General features: G+C 37.2%; 1 protein-coding gene across 1 annotated transcript in view; it reads left to right on the top strand.

Moving 5' to 3' along the window:
- GLIS3 (GLIS family zinc finger 3) overlaps positions 1–14,897 on the top strand; it is a 110,119-nt gene that overhangs the window by 83,618 nt on the left and 11,604 nt on the right. Inside the window, exons 5-6 of the mRNA XM_027883487.1 lie at positions 8,166–8,307; positions 13,522–13,684. Coding sequence (XP_027739288.1) covers positions 8,166–8,307; positions 13,522–13,684 — 305 coding nt within the window. The remainder of the gene's footprint in view (positions 1–8,165; positions 8,308–13,521; positions 13,685–14,897) is intronic.

The following is a 14,897-nucleotide window of genomic DNA, read 5'->3' as shown; positions in this document are numbered from 1 at the left end:
AAATGAAGCTCCAGGTGGATAAGTGCATGTTTATTTTACACATTTTTCTTCTCAAGAACTGAAAATTTGCCAAACAGATGTATTTTCAGAAAGTGAAAACAAGTCATTCTGCAGTACAAGCCGTTTCTTTGTCAGGCTGCATTTCCTGGGAAATTATTTGGAAAACTGAAGTTTAGCAGTATCATATACTACCTATATCCCCAAATCAGTCTGGCACAAAAGAGTGATTTTTTTTCCTTCTTTTTGAATGGCACAGCTCAGCTATTTGGTTGCTGTTCACACAGGAACCAGCTACAAGCCTCTTTGGAATCACAAAAAAAAAAAAAAAAAAAAAAAAAGATGATGAAATAGAAAGGATCCTAGGTGTAACATAGATAACATTTCTGTTAAGATAGTTGCTTGGTTTTGGATTTGATTCAATCTGATATGGGACAGGAAGAGAGGTAATGTGTGGGGTGGTGTGTATGTGTGTGTGCATGCAAACATCTGTATGGTTGCTTTCTAGTTTTGTAGAGCAAAATCATAATCAATTTTCAACAGAATTATGGCCAAACTAACTTTTTTTATCTCAGAAAAGGGCAACTTACAATAAATCTTGCTCAAACTGTACTTCCCTTCTTTAAAGTAAGATTCTCAGTTTGATTTTTTAATTCAAGGTTTCTTTTAAGATCTGTCCCAGCTGCAGTTTTTCCCATTAAAGTGATGCTTTTGGTGCCCTGTATCTTTTAGTAATGATATAATGCAAAATATTACTCAAATTAGAATAATAGGAATCAAAAGTAAACTCTTTGCTCTATATATAATAAAAGTAGAATTACTATTAGTGTTATAACAGCGTTTTCCTCTTGTAGTATTGGTTCAAAATTAAAATTTCTTCTTGATGTGAAATTTGCCCAAGTTAGCTGATTGTGTAGCTTCCAGATTCTTTTGATTTTTAATGCACGATTATTTGTATTGAACTCAAATGTTGCTAATAAAACTCTGAGAGAAGCAAAAGTAACTATTTCTTGCATAGAACCTAACAGCACTTCTGTTCAGGTAGGGTAGTTTAATTTGATTTTTAATGTGTTTTCCTGGCCAAACAATTAATTGAAACAGAACGTAAAAGCAGAGAAAAATAGCACACACACGTCTGAAAGCTGCAATAGACATTTAACAGTACATTTCTCTCTAGAAATCCTGCACAGATGACTCCCTGAAAACAAAAGTTATCAAGGAATCCCTTCTGTCTGCATTGGTTCTTTGCCCCACTGGTTCTTGTAGCCTCCAGAGGCAAGAATTGGGACACTTTGTATTGACTCTGTTTAATTGTCTACTGTCAAAAAAGTTTGGTACTGTGCAAGAAAGCACTGGACCTTGAGGCTGATGTGTATGAGTAAAGGGATGATCTGGATCTAGCAAGCAAAACTAATATGAGTAAATACTGTCACATAGCATGGTTTCATTGTGAACTTCTGATTTCTAATGGTGCCATCTGCATACTGTCCATGTCATTATTTGAACAGGACATAATTTTACTCTAAACTATGCAAGCAAATATTATATTCTGTCTACTCCTTCAGAAAAGCTAGTACAATATGTGGGAAGTCATGTTCTCCTCTCCCAATGTCAATTTAAATTATGGACAATAAAATTGAATAAAACTTATTAACTTGTTCTCGACTTGACAGGTAGTGCTTAGTAAATTAATATACAGACTATGTGAATAACAGAAATTTCTCCTTAGTTTTATAATGAAAACAAAACCATATCTATAAAGCTATTGCAACTTGTGTAGAACAATTCCTCAAAATGAAACATAGCAGTATTTAGGGGGATATTTTGCTTGTTTTAGACATGGCAGGCACAGATCTAAGCTGCATAAAAATAAATGGACTATAACTAATGTCCCCCTATGTTTGGAAATACTCTACTAGGTGCAGAGCATATATGTAGTCCATTAAGCATGCTTTTATGTAAGCAAGATTTAAAATGCTGTGATTTGATGACAAAGCTGGCATATTTGAATGACCGAATGAATCTAGACTTTGCTGAAGAATTACTTGAGTCAATCTGAATACACATAGACAAATTTTGAAGTTACTGAAGTCCTATTTTATGTGATTTAGGGTTTCTTAAACTAATAGGGAAATCCTAAACTACTTCTTTTCTGATTCAGTGTATTTATAAACACACATTTTGTATGCTTTCCTTGATGGTGTCTGATTTCTATTGTACAGGAGTAATGCTGAGGAAATTAGTCAGGTTGTACAGAAACATGTAGATCTCAGATAAAACTTTCAATGGTTAGAGAAACATAAAACAGATGATCTTTTATTTTAAAGAGACATTTTCTCTGGTTTTATGTCATGCATCAAATCAACAGCACATCTCTGCATTTTAACTCAAATGTAACAAAATTGAAAATTGAAGAATGTAGAATCGTAATTCCTTCTGATTACTTCTGCTTGCATCATTTAATCTTGGGTAATTATTTATTCATATGTAAAACTTACAGGAGTAGAATTTCCACCCATTGTTCTGAAAGGTGATAAACATTAGTTGATTGTCAAAGAAATAAACCAGTTGTAAACCATGGCTGATAGTGATTTGTTTTGTGTATTAGAAAAAAAAAAAGCCATACTGTGATAGCAGAAATGTCTCTTTTTATTTCCAGCATACAAATACAAAACTTAACAAGTTTACCTTAAAACTGAGCTATTAAAATTGAAAATCGATTGTTTAGAACAAATATTTCATACAGGCAAGTTTTAAGTTAACTGAGCAGTTGATTGTTAACTTGCACTTTAATCAGCCATAAATTTAGGCTACATTACACCACACAGAAAAATGTCTGTGCTCAGCATGGCAAAATTGTCAGTTATTGATTTCACCATTCAGCAAGGTAATTCTCCAGCCTCATAGTCCTTAAAATCAGATTGCCAGGTTTTCAGTCCCAGCATAATTGTAACTGGTGCTTGGCTGAGTGATCATGAGGGAAGTAAGGTGATCATGGGGCCATGAGATATTGCAGCCACGGTGGTGGGAAATTTGTGCTGGAATATGATTTATACAGAAGTCAGAGTGTCAACTGTCTTTTGCAGTTGGATGATAAGTCTACAGTCTAGGTTGGAAAAGAAATGCATTGTTGTTAAAGGAAGAAACAGACAGCAGCAGTTAGATCTGGTCATTCTTTATTTCATTATTCATTCATTATTTCTCCTTCATAGCTTTTTTAACTGAAGATAAAATCTGTGATTGCACTGAATGTTTGATGGGTTTTGCTTATTTGTAAGATCATCTGTCTTTTCATAGTCTGTTCAGTGTTTCTTCACTTACTGAAGAAAAATCATGACACTGATTTCTCTGCATTTGTCAAAATGCAAAACATTGGCTTTAATTAAAACTTTTTTATGAAATATGTAAAAATATTTGACACGGATAGAGTGGGTTTTTACCCTGAATGTCTTTACAGGAAAAATAAATGCCTTGATCAGCTCCATTTGATAAATGCCTTGATCAGCTCTATTTGAACCAGAGTCTGTGTTTCGCCATCTATTTTGTTCCAAAAAGGCCACAGCTTATGCCAACCCTGTTAATAGCACAGAGGAAAGGTCTGGAAGAATTTGGGCAGAGGAGAAGCTTTAAATGGCAGAGGAAGTAGGACCCAGAAACCAAAGCATGGTTTCTATCTCTACCAAGAGAAAACGTGAGAAGTGGAGTTTTCCAGAAGTTTTGCCTGGTTTGGGAAGCAGCTGTAGTATAATGGCTGGTGCTGCCAAAGGAAGCTTACCCACTTCTGGTCCTGCCCTGCTAAGCAGCAGAAAAGGGCTCTTCTCTGCTTACTTTCTGCTTCTTCCAGTGGTACAATAGTAATTACTCTTACAGAGCAACTCATATGCATACCATGTAGTAGGCGACAGCAAAGGTATTCCCAGTGTCTGCTATCTGGATAGGGCTTATAGAAGGTCCATGGTAGTATTTTTAGTGGCAATTTGAATTAGCAGTATGTGTCTTCAGTTGCACAAGTCAGTGTAATACCCACCTCTTGCTCAGGAGATTTTGTCATATGTAAGTTAAATACATATCTTGTCATTTTAAAATTATGTATTATATGCATATAGAATCATCCAATCGTAGAATCAACCGAGTTAGAGAAGACCTCCAAGATCGTCAAGTCCAACCCTTGATCCAATACCGCCGTGGTTACTAGACCATGGCACTAAGTGCCAAATCCAGTCTCATCTTAAAAACTATGTGTTTAAATTCTTCAAGAATAGCCAGCCCTTTTCTCCATAATCTCTTTTTTCCCCTAATTTCCTTCAAAATCTCCCTGTTCAGCCAGACTGGTCATCTTCCCTGCCAGCTCGCCTTTCGGCACACTGGGACAGCCTGCTCCTGTGTGTGCAAGACTTGCTTCTTTAAGCATGTCCATCCATCCTGGATCCCTTTGTTTTCAAGGGCTGTTTCTCAAGGTACCCTCTGAACTAGTCTTCTGAGTAGGCCAAAATCTACACTCTGAAAGTCCAGGATAGAAGTTTTGTTGATGACCCTCTTTGCATCTCTAAGTATTGGAAACTATTATTTCATGGTCACTGTGCCCCAGACAGCCTCCGACCACCACGTCTTCCACCAGACTCTCTGTTTTGAACAGCAGGTCTAGTGGTGCCCCATCTCTGGTAGGCTCATTTACCAACTGGAGCAGGAAATTATCCTCCATACTCTCTAGGAGTCTCCTAGACTGCCTCTTCTCTGCAGTGTTGAGTTCCCAGTAGACATCAAGCAGGTTGAAGTCACCCACAAGGACAAGGGCTGGCGATTTTGAGACATCTGCCAGCTGCTTGTTGAATAATTCATCACCCTCATCATCCTGATTGGGTGGTCTGTAACAGACTCCCACCAGGATATCAGCCTTGTTGGCCTTCCCCCGATTTTGGTCCACAGGCACTCGACCTTATTGTTACCAACTTCAAGTTCTACAGAGTCGAGAAACTCTCTAACATACAGAGCCACCCCTTCACCTCTCCTACCTTGCCTGTCCCTTCTGAAGAGCTTGTGGCCATCCACGGCAGCACTCCAGTCATGTGAGTGATCCCACCACATTTCCGTGATAGCGATTACGTCACAGCTTTCCTGCTGCACGATGGCTTCCAGCTCCTCCTGTTTGTTACTCATCCTGTGTGCATTAGTGTACATGCACTTCAGCTGGGCTGCTAGTTTCACTCCTAACTCTGGCTTTCCACCCTTAGGCTCATCTCTGGAGAGCCTGGTTCCAACCCCTTCCCCCTTCAAACCTAGTTTAAAGCCCTCCTGATCAGCCCCAACAACTTACAGGCTGGAGTCCTTTTGCCCTTGCTAGATAGATGAAACCCATTTGACTCTGGCAGGCCTGGTGCCATAGAAAATACCATAACCTTACATATTGTAATACATATATGTCTGTGTATGTAAGATTATAAAATATGTATTTCTAACCCTTGTGGTTATAAATATGAATCAACAATAGCCAGTGCATGAAATAAGAACTGCCTTCAGAAATCAGGTAGCAACTGTCTCACAGCGTTTCTTTCTTTGTTTTTGTTTTTCTGTTGATAATCCTGGGGTTTTATAAGCATTGACTATTGGTCAAGCCAGAAAATTTGTCAGCACAGATTCTCGTGATAGATTTTCTAAATATCAAAGGATGCAAAACAAAACTCTTGAATAGTGCAAAATAAAAAATTTGTAAAATAGATGTTTGCCTATTTTATTTTACAAGAATTACTTAATTCTTGTAACTAATGTGTAAATAGCTAACTCTCCTTGTTTTGCTCACTGTTTCATCCATGTGAATGCTATCTGATACAAAAAAATGATCCATTTCTTGCAAAAAAAAGTGCAAAACCAAAGAACTTTACACAGGCAACTTCTGTGAATTTGTATTCTATGTGATGGAATCTTCTGGTTTCTACAGAAGTCAAATTTTTTCATCATTATTTGCATATTAAATTCCATAGACATTTAAAGTCACATAATGTTCATTATTAATGTAACTGATAAGAAATTGAATGAGGATATATATTGGACTTTTAATTTCACAACCACCTAATTTCATGAAAAAGCCAAAAAAGCGCTATCAGTTACTACTGATAGCAGCAAACCCAGCATAATCAGTGCCCAATACCAAACAATGATACATGTTCCACTGGAAGAAACACTCATAGAAGACTGTAAATATGGATAATAAACAAAAAGCATTTTTCAGGGTATTTATCCTTTTCTCCATCTTCCCCCTTCCCCACCCTCCCTGATACAATTCTAGAATACAGATATACCTCACAAAGGTAGTGTACCTTGGAGCTTAATAATAACTTGCTGAATTTTTAGGAGGAGGAATAATCTACAACACGTACAGTCTGTGGACAGGCATCACAGGCCATGTAATCTCTCTTACCTACAGTTACCCTGTGTCAGATGCTTATGATGCATAAGACCAACTCTCTACTCTGTTGCAGCACTTTATACTAGTGCATATCATCAAAAGTAATTTGAATGTTTATCAGCATCTTGTGGCACAGTAATGGATCTTTTTACAATTACATTCAGAACAGTTTCCTCTTCTGTCTTAATTTGTTCCATCACTGGAAGTGTTCAAGGCTAGGTTGGATGGGACTCCAAGCAGTCTGGTCTAGCAAAAGGTGTCCCTGCCTGTGGCAGAGAATGTGAAATGAGATGATCTTTAACGTACCTTCCATCTCAACCATTAATTTCTGAGTATAGGATGGAGAGAAATTTCTCATCTTGTTCCTCCTTCTTCCCCCTAGGAGTTTTTTAGAGGTTCTAGGTTAGGTTCTAGGTTATGTTCTAGTTACTATTACCTGCTCATCTCTCATGGCAACAAACAAGAGAGGAGAAACCTCAGTTGCATCTGTGACATTTGCTTCTTGGGACTGATACAAGAGTGCAGCAAATCTTACTGCACTAGGTCAGGTTTCTGTCTGTCATGCTGCATGAACTTTCTCCTCACCAGCATGGGAGACAGGACAGGATATTTAATGGCATCTCAACCACTGCAGTGTCCAACGTGCATATAAGCACACATCCTCCTTTTTTGATGCTTTTAAAGTGAATATGCCAGTCTGTGAGCCATTCTGTAAGGAACAGGCAAATTTTTGTTATATAAAACAGTAACATCAGGAATGAAGCTGAGACCTGCAGCAGTGCCAGCAGCCTGGAGCAGCATCTAACTGCCATAAACCTCAACATAAAGTTTGGCATTACAACCAGGACAGCCTTGAGTTAAAGTGCTGCAGGAGGCTTCCTCCCTTTTCTTATTTTGGTTTGTTGAACTTTTTAAAATTTTTTTTTACTCTGTTTTATTGTAGCCTTGGAGTGAGACTGTTCATCCAGTTTCACCCAAAGGAATTCTTCTTATGAACCTGTTTATTAATTGTTTTCAGAGTGAATTTTCTGCTGGATCGGCCAGATAAACAGACTTGCTGTTGATGGAACAGGTTCAAGGAAAGTTGGCATGCATGCAGCTGGGATTAGTGGCAGTGACAGAGCACTCATGGTCAGATCAATTCAGCTATAATGTGAAACAAATGCAATTCTAGTCAGTTTAACAATGGTGTCTCAGACAACTTTGGTCCACATAATGTGGTCCCACTTCCATCCTGACTGTCTTGAATGTTACCCCTCCTGGCTGCTCATTCCCAGTCCCTCATTTCCAGTGCCATGAGCACCTTTGCTTTTCTGATCCTGCAGTGAGACAGCTCAGTGCATTAAATGAGCATGAAAATATTTTTATTTATTTTAGTACCCTCTGCTGATACAAGCAATGTCAGACAGGTAATCTCCTTTACGATGAACTAGGACACTCTTCTCTTTTGCAGTGCATGACAAGAGAATGCACTAAAGTCCATCTGTCCAAGTTCTTAACTATACAAGTAGCCCTTGTCCCACGTACAGTTTTGTTAAGCATCTGGAAGTATTTTCTTCCTCATATTAAAAAAATGCCTGCTGTAATAAAAGGATGATATTAATCAGGATTTAAAAGAGAAGATTTCTGATTGTGGTCCATTTCTTTCTCTAATCTCTCAAATTTCTTCATTATAATTTTTCACTGTCTTGAGGATTTTTGTGATTATTTCCTGGGTTTTGCCCATGTTATAATTTCTATCTTTTTTTTGTCTCTTATGTTTCAGTTGCAACCAAACTCAGAGCTTGGCCAGGACATCCTGAATAACTGCCTTGCAATCCAGACCCTCCAGCCAGCCCTGTCACCACATGACACTGCAGATAATTCCATGGAATACTCCCCAGGCCCTGTTCATAATATTTACCCAGGTATAGAAAAAGACATATGAAAAGCTGCTATGTAATTGCTCACTTAAGATGAAGGATGATTTTGCAGAGTAGGATGTACTCTGAAATCCATATCTATCTCATAAGAATAGAATCTGCAAAGTAATATAAAAATACAGATTTTGAACAGATTTTTATATGGGTTTTGGAGGGAGGCATGCCAAATCATACTATATCCATGAAAAGAACTACTGCAACGTAGAGCGATATTTGACTTCTGCTACAAATTCACTGCTACTATTCCTTGTAGGCATCAAGAATATGTTAAACTTCGTTTAAAAATCACAGTATTTTCCCTCTTACTTATTCATAGATCACATATCAGTTTTCCAGTTGATCTACATCAATGTACTTAAATGCTGCATTATGAGCTCTCATATTATCACTATAAATATGCCAATAAACACATTTATTCTATAAATGTAATTCTATTTTATTGTACAGTGTATAATTTTTGTTCACATTTCAACTAAATTTGAAACAGTTGGTAAGCTATAATACATCTCAAAGCTCAAGACAGCATGGACAGGATATTAACATTTTTTATGGATTATTTTAGTAGTTGTGAAGGCATCTGTTTTTAACTTTTATACAGAATGCATTACATCTTCTATCAATCCAACTTTTAAGTGAGAACCAGATGTAGGCAGTGAATGAATTGGTTGCATTAATGTTATGTGCAGTGATGAAAATTACATTATATGAAGTGGCCACTTCAAAAAGTAGTTTTATTTTATTGAGAGGCTTGTAAGGCTATCAGTTCTATTATATGTTTTTGTCAAGGCTGCTGTGAGTTACACACTTGCTGGTGGTGATGCAGGTTAATATGACAAAAATTAGGAAATATAAAGCTGTGACTGTATTCTAATTTATTTAATAGTTGGTATTACTTGTACACTGTTAAATTTTAAATGCCATATTCTGAATATAGGGTGAGTGTGGCATCTGTTACTTGAAAGCATAAAGAAACTTCAGATTTTAGAGATGCAATTTGGTCCAGGAAATCTCTGGGAACATGTTGTTAGTTATAGTTATTTTTTTCATGTTGTATGTTGAGAGGGAGTTAGGTAGTGAGGAATGTTGAGATTTAAAATAATTATTTAATGGCATTGCCCAGTGTAAGGTGCAAAACTGAGAGATAATAAAGACTCAGCTTTTCATTTTCCTTTCAAATCCCTAGGCAGAATAGAAGGTGGGATGGGACATTGTGTCACAAGAGCCGAAACCAGATTGTCAGAAATTGAGGACATTCTCACAGGAGATTTCCACAGCAACCTGTTGAGCACTCATTTCTTTTAGCTTCCAGACTCTGATTAAGTGTCAGACTCCAGCAGCTTGGTCAATCCAAATCTAGGCTGACAGTGGCTTGAAGAAACTGTTGCTTGTGACCAGCCAAGTTAAGCTGCTGCCTCCAGCCAGCCCTTAGCTGGCAGTTGTCTGCAGTTGTGATGTCGCACAGACAGCTTCTAAGACTGTGGCATTACATTTTATAGTCTCATTCATGCCTTGTCTTTAAGTACTTGGTGTTTACAGCACTACTAACTATTGACATAGTTTGATATAATAAATTATTTTACTTGTTTCTTACTTGGCACTGCTTCCTACTGTATGGCAATTTTTATAGCGTATTCTTATCAGCATGAATTTCTGTGTAAGTAATAATCTGCTTGCCCTTACTTGTGTTCACAGTTATCTATTACTTGGAAATTTCTTGTAGTTTTATTCACTTGTGTTGTTTCACATCAGTTAACTGAGAGTATTATGTCAGGTATAGATGAATACATGTCACTCCATTTTGACAACCACCCAATTCAGTTGAAATGAGTTATTTCATTAACTACTCATCAGGACTGCTACCTAATAATATACTCTGTGAATCAATAAGGTACCTTTTCCAGGCAGGGAATTACTGTATTGAAATGGCAATATGAAAATTATTCATGAACCAAGGAGAGGAAAGTAAAATATACAAAAGCTTAAGTGTCCTGCCTTACAGAAGCTACTCTCCAAAATTCTTTAAAAACATTTTTTTTTGTATATAACAAAATATAACAACAAATTATGAGACTTCAAAAAAAATAACGTTACTTTTACTGGGTACTGTTTGATACAGCCTATTATCTGAAATGTGTCTGTGCTACTTTTCAAGTAGAAACAAGAACAGATTTCCATTCTTCCAGTGATGTCAAATCAAACTTTTCTGACTCGAAGGTGACTTTGCTTATCATTGATGCACATTTAAGACTTCTGAAGATGTCTACAAAATAAATGTTTGAAAGCAAACTATTAGAAATATGTAAGAAATGTCAAAAGTAGACGTATGGAAGCAATAGTACATAGTACAACGCCTGTAGGGACAACTGTACAGTTTCAGTACTGTTAGAGTACAGAATCTAGAAACACAAGAATATTTAAATTAAATACAACGATAATATTTTTGATTATGTACCTACTACTTAGAGTTAACTTCCAAAAATACTTTTTCTTATCTTGTAGTCCTAATAAAAGAAATGTGAACTTGCTTAGGTATAATCTTACTAATACAGTGAAGTAGCATGACAGGTCCTTCGCTTAAAACTAACACAACATTGTATTTAAAGATCTAAAGCAAGCATACAGACTCTTCTAAGGTTAAGTATAGTGATAGCATCTGGGTTTTAATTTTCAAAAATACATAGGCTTATGGGCTTATTCACTTCACAAAATGAAGATGTGAGCAATTAATTCATAAGAAAATAAGGATGATTTTTTTTTTTACTATGTAGTTGTATGAACTGTTTATAGTGCAATCTAAAATCTGTAAAGCTGAAAGAATCATAAGTAATGTAATACAAAAAATACTTTTACTGTGCTATTTGGTTAAAGCTTGACCATTTCATATTTAAGCATAAACCAGAATGTGCAATTCATATAGGAATAGCTAATGAATCTCATACACAGCTCTGCTCAAGAGCAAGCAAATGATATCACTTAAGCTTGGCAATTGCATGACTTTCCTTGCAAGTTGGCATTCAAAAGTTGCATCTATAAAGTTACATAACTTATTTGAATTCTAAGTGTTTTTTAAATAATTTCTTATGTTGTATGTTATGCTTTATTGTGAAACTTCAGCCTAACTATTTTTATGCCTATGATTCAAGTTGTGCTTTGCTTACATAATACTTTTCTTTGTGGTTTTTTTTCCCCACTGAAATAGTACTAAGCCAGGTGCTCTGTGCACATAATAAGAGAACAACCAATCCCTATGGAGTATGTGTCTAAGATAGTTTAGGAAAGTAGGTAGAAACAACAGGCAGGTAAAGAATAGAGTACAGGTACAGGAAAAAATAAAACGGTTTTATTAAAGCAATTGTCCCAGTGAGCAAGCTCCCTAAGAGATGTCTGAGAAAAAAGGCAGTCTATTTGTTGAGGCTGACAGCCTTGGAAAGTAGTTAAAGCTCGTTAATGTAAGAAAAATCAAACTGAATGAAAAGGAAGAAGTGACATGTGAATGTCCCTTGCCATGAAAAACAAAATTGTGTTTGATGCATAGGGATGGAGACAAAAGAGTCAGTGATAGGGATACCAGCAACAAAGAGGATCTCTGTTGTCACTCTTTAGGGTGAATTTAAGTGTTGCATAGTATCTAGAACTCCTGGTGAATGTGATGTAGTCCCAGATAGGACCATACACACGTTACAGGGAGTTGAAAAGTGTTAATATTATTATCTATCTTAGTTTAAGGAGGATAGATTATTTTCCCTCAGACCTGTCCTTTTATTCACCAGTTTTACTTCTGAGTTTATAATTTCCATTTTGAGACACCTTAATGGTTCTCCAAAAGTTCATGCTATGTTCTGGTTCATGTTGTAAAGAAGAGAACATTTACTGATGGATTAGTGTGTAAGCAACACAGCCATTTGCACCTTTTATGGCGCCTTTCATCATGATGAGACAAAACTTTAGAAACTGCAGTCCTCTGAAAGGGAAAAAAATGTCTTAAAAGGCAAGGATGAGATCTAAAGATAAAATCATAGTACTATGAAACTAAGTCATTTTATATTCTTACAGTTTAATTAGATTTTTTCATGGTAAAATAGAAGTTACCCTGTTTTTGCAAGGAATAATTTGTGTTTTTATTTTGACAGTCTGAATGTTCCTTTGCAGTGTACTGATATGTTAAATATTCTTTCTGCTTATTCTATCAGAAAGCATGTTTAGTTGTTTTTCGTTATTTTCTTCTGTGCTGCATGTAAGCATAAAATAAGAAATTTGAAAGTTCATTCCTCTGTTTTTCCCTCTGCATTCACCTTGATGCTCTTGTGAGAGACAGGCATGAAGAAGGTGACTTATTTGGTACATGAACAAAAATGGGAAAAACACATTCTCCTGTCTTAATGAGGGGAATTCTTCCTCAGCTCTTTCTCTGTGTTTTACACTGGTGGCTGAAGTCGTGTCTCATCTCCTGTGGGACCTGCATCCTCTGTACATCATTTAAAGTTCTACTGTCAGATGTCTGTTGTCACTTGGGTTGTGATGAGGACACTCTGGTCTGTATACAAATTAGCAAGCAGGTCATCCTCCACTCTGCCAGCTTTTCCAGCAACTGTGGCTCATGACACCTTCTCATGTCCAAAACTTTGGCATTACCTCTTTGTTTAGTCATCTAGAAACTTCCTTTATTGGAAAGTGTACAAGATCAACCTTATAGAAAATTACTAAACTGTTAATGATGGTTTAAAATTTTTGTATGTATTACTGAGGAGTCTGGGGCGATAACAGCAATATTACTCTTCAAGAAATTTGGGATTTTTACAGCTGAGAGAAAAATGTATAAAATATTTCACATTTTCAGGAACTGTGCTTTCTGCTTACCAGCTCTAAAAACACATGCTTTGGGAAGTATTTGACACCTCTTCTGAAACAGGAAGGTATAGAAGATTTGCAGCCTTAGTTAGACGAAAATTCCAAGACCAGGAACACGATTATGTCATGCCTGGTTGTATGAAAGTGTCGTTTGGAAGCAACAGAGAATATTATTTTATGTGGGTTTTTCTTCTTCCTTTTAAACAGAAAGCAACACTTGAGAAAAAAAAAACAGTTAGTTGCAAAGAATTGTCACTGCAGCTTTACAGGAGCTCTTACCTGTTGGTGTTTGGTCAGTTATCAGTATTATTGCCTGCATGAGAAGGATTATTTCTCTCCTTTTACTTTCAGCAGCCCTGATCGCCAGCACACAGACCAGTCAAAGTGCTACAGCAAGTGGGACAGTGTCCTTGTCCCACCCCAGCAGCCACCACTCCCCAGGACATAATACACAGGGTAGTCCTCTCCATCCTCCCCCTCAGATACCTCTTCTCTCAGCTGCGGTGTCAGAGAGGTAAGACCAGTCCCAGTTTTTGCAACACGGAGCCTGAGGCAGGACTGCCTTCAGAGCTGCCAGGAAGGGTGGAAACTGAATTGTCTGTGTACAGAGTCACTGGTGGCAGACCCCACCTAACGATTGCTGTGGGTGTGGGTTTATCAGGGACGCAGAGGTAAAAGAGACAATGTTATTCCAGCCTGGGCAAGGAGGCATCCCATCCATTTCAGAGTCTTCCTTCAATCCCCTCTTGACCACCACAGATGGCCCAAGCAAGGAAAATGATGCTGACTGGGATGCTGAACCTCAGAGGACCCCAACCATACTCACAGAATGGCAGCCCCATGTTTCTGTTTATCTGTGGGAGGAAAGTCATATTCTGTCAATATTCTCTCAATACTAAGCATTCATTCAGGAATTTGGCTTTTTTTTTTTTTAATTGACATTTTATTAAGACAAAGAGATAATGAACAAATTTTTATTTCACTGCTCTGAGAGATTAATTTATAGCCAGGATTTATTTTATGCTAATTATGTATGGTTTATTATATGCTGGTCAGGTATTACTGTTTCCATAATTTTAGATATTGCGGTGATGTAAAAGCAGATTGCTTGGAAGTGTGTTGATTTCATATTTAGACATCCCCTAAATTATTTTCAGCAATCTTCCCAATTATCTAGGTAATGTATGGTATTATAGATACGGAAATATATAGTTCATTGAACCAGAAGTCTAGCAGATCACAAGATTGAAGAGGCCCAAGCAAATAAGTTTTCAGTGGAAAATTCAGGAAGATAACATCATCATACATAATACTGAATTCTTACTATATGTTTATGCATACTTAAACTTTATTTTGTAAATATCTCTATTTTTCAGTTCTCTAAATGATAAATTGCTGTATTTCATTACTGTATTTCAAAGTGTTTAATTTCCTTGAGTGACAGAAATGCCAGTAATTTGAAGAGTATGGTCTCCAATTATAAACCTGAACAGAACATTCACTGGGTTTCTATTACTGGTAAGGGAGCCCCCGGTGGTCCAGGGGAAAATTCACTGCACTGTCACTGCAGAGACCCAGGTTCGATTCCCGGTCGGGGCCCCTCCCCGGGCAGATGGAGCTCGTTAGCCCGTAAGGCAATCCATCTACGTCCTGAGGACCTCGCTGCCACCGTCCAAGCGTGCTTGGCCCCGGCAGATGAACCTCAGGATTAAAGGGTGGGCTCAGTT

Source organism: Empidonax traillii, unplaced genomic scaffold (assembly GCF_003031625.1).
Source record: "Empidonax traillii isolate 1590-97213 ecotype Southwest subspecies unplaced genomic scaffold, ASM303162v1 scaffold127:size982661, whole genome shotgun sequence".
NCBI classification, from domain to species: domain Eukaryota; kingdom Metazoa; phylum Chordata; class Aves; order Passeriformes; family Tyrannidae; genus Empidonax; species Empidonax traillii.
Note: the sequence above shows the minus strand (reverse complement) of the source record. Positions and strands in the feature narration are given on the sequence as shown.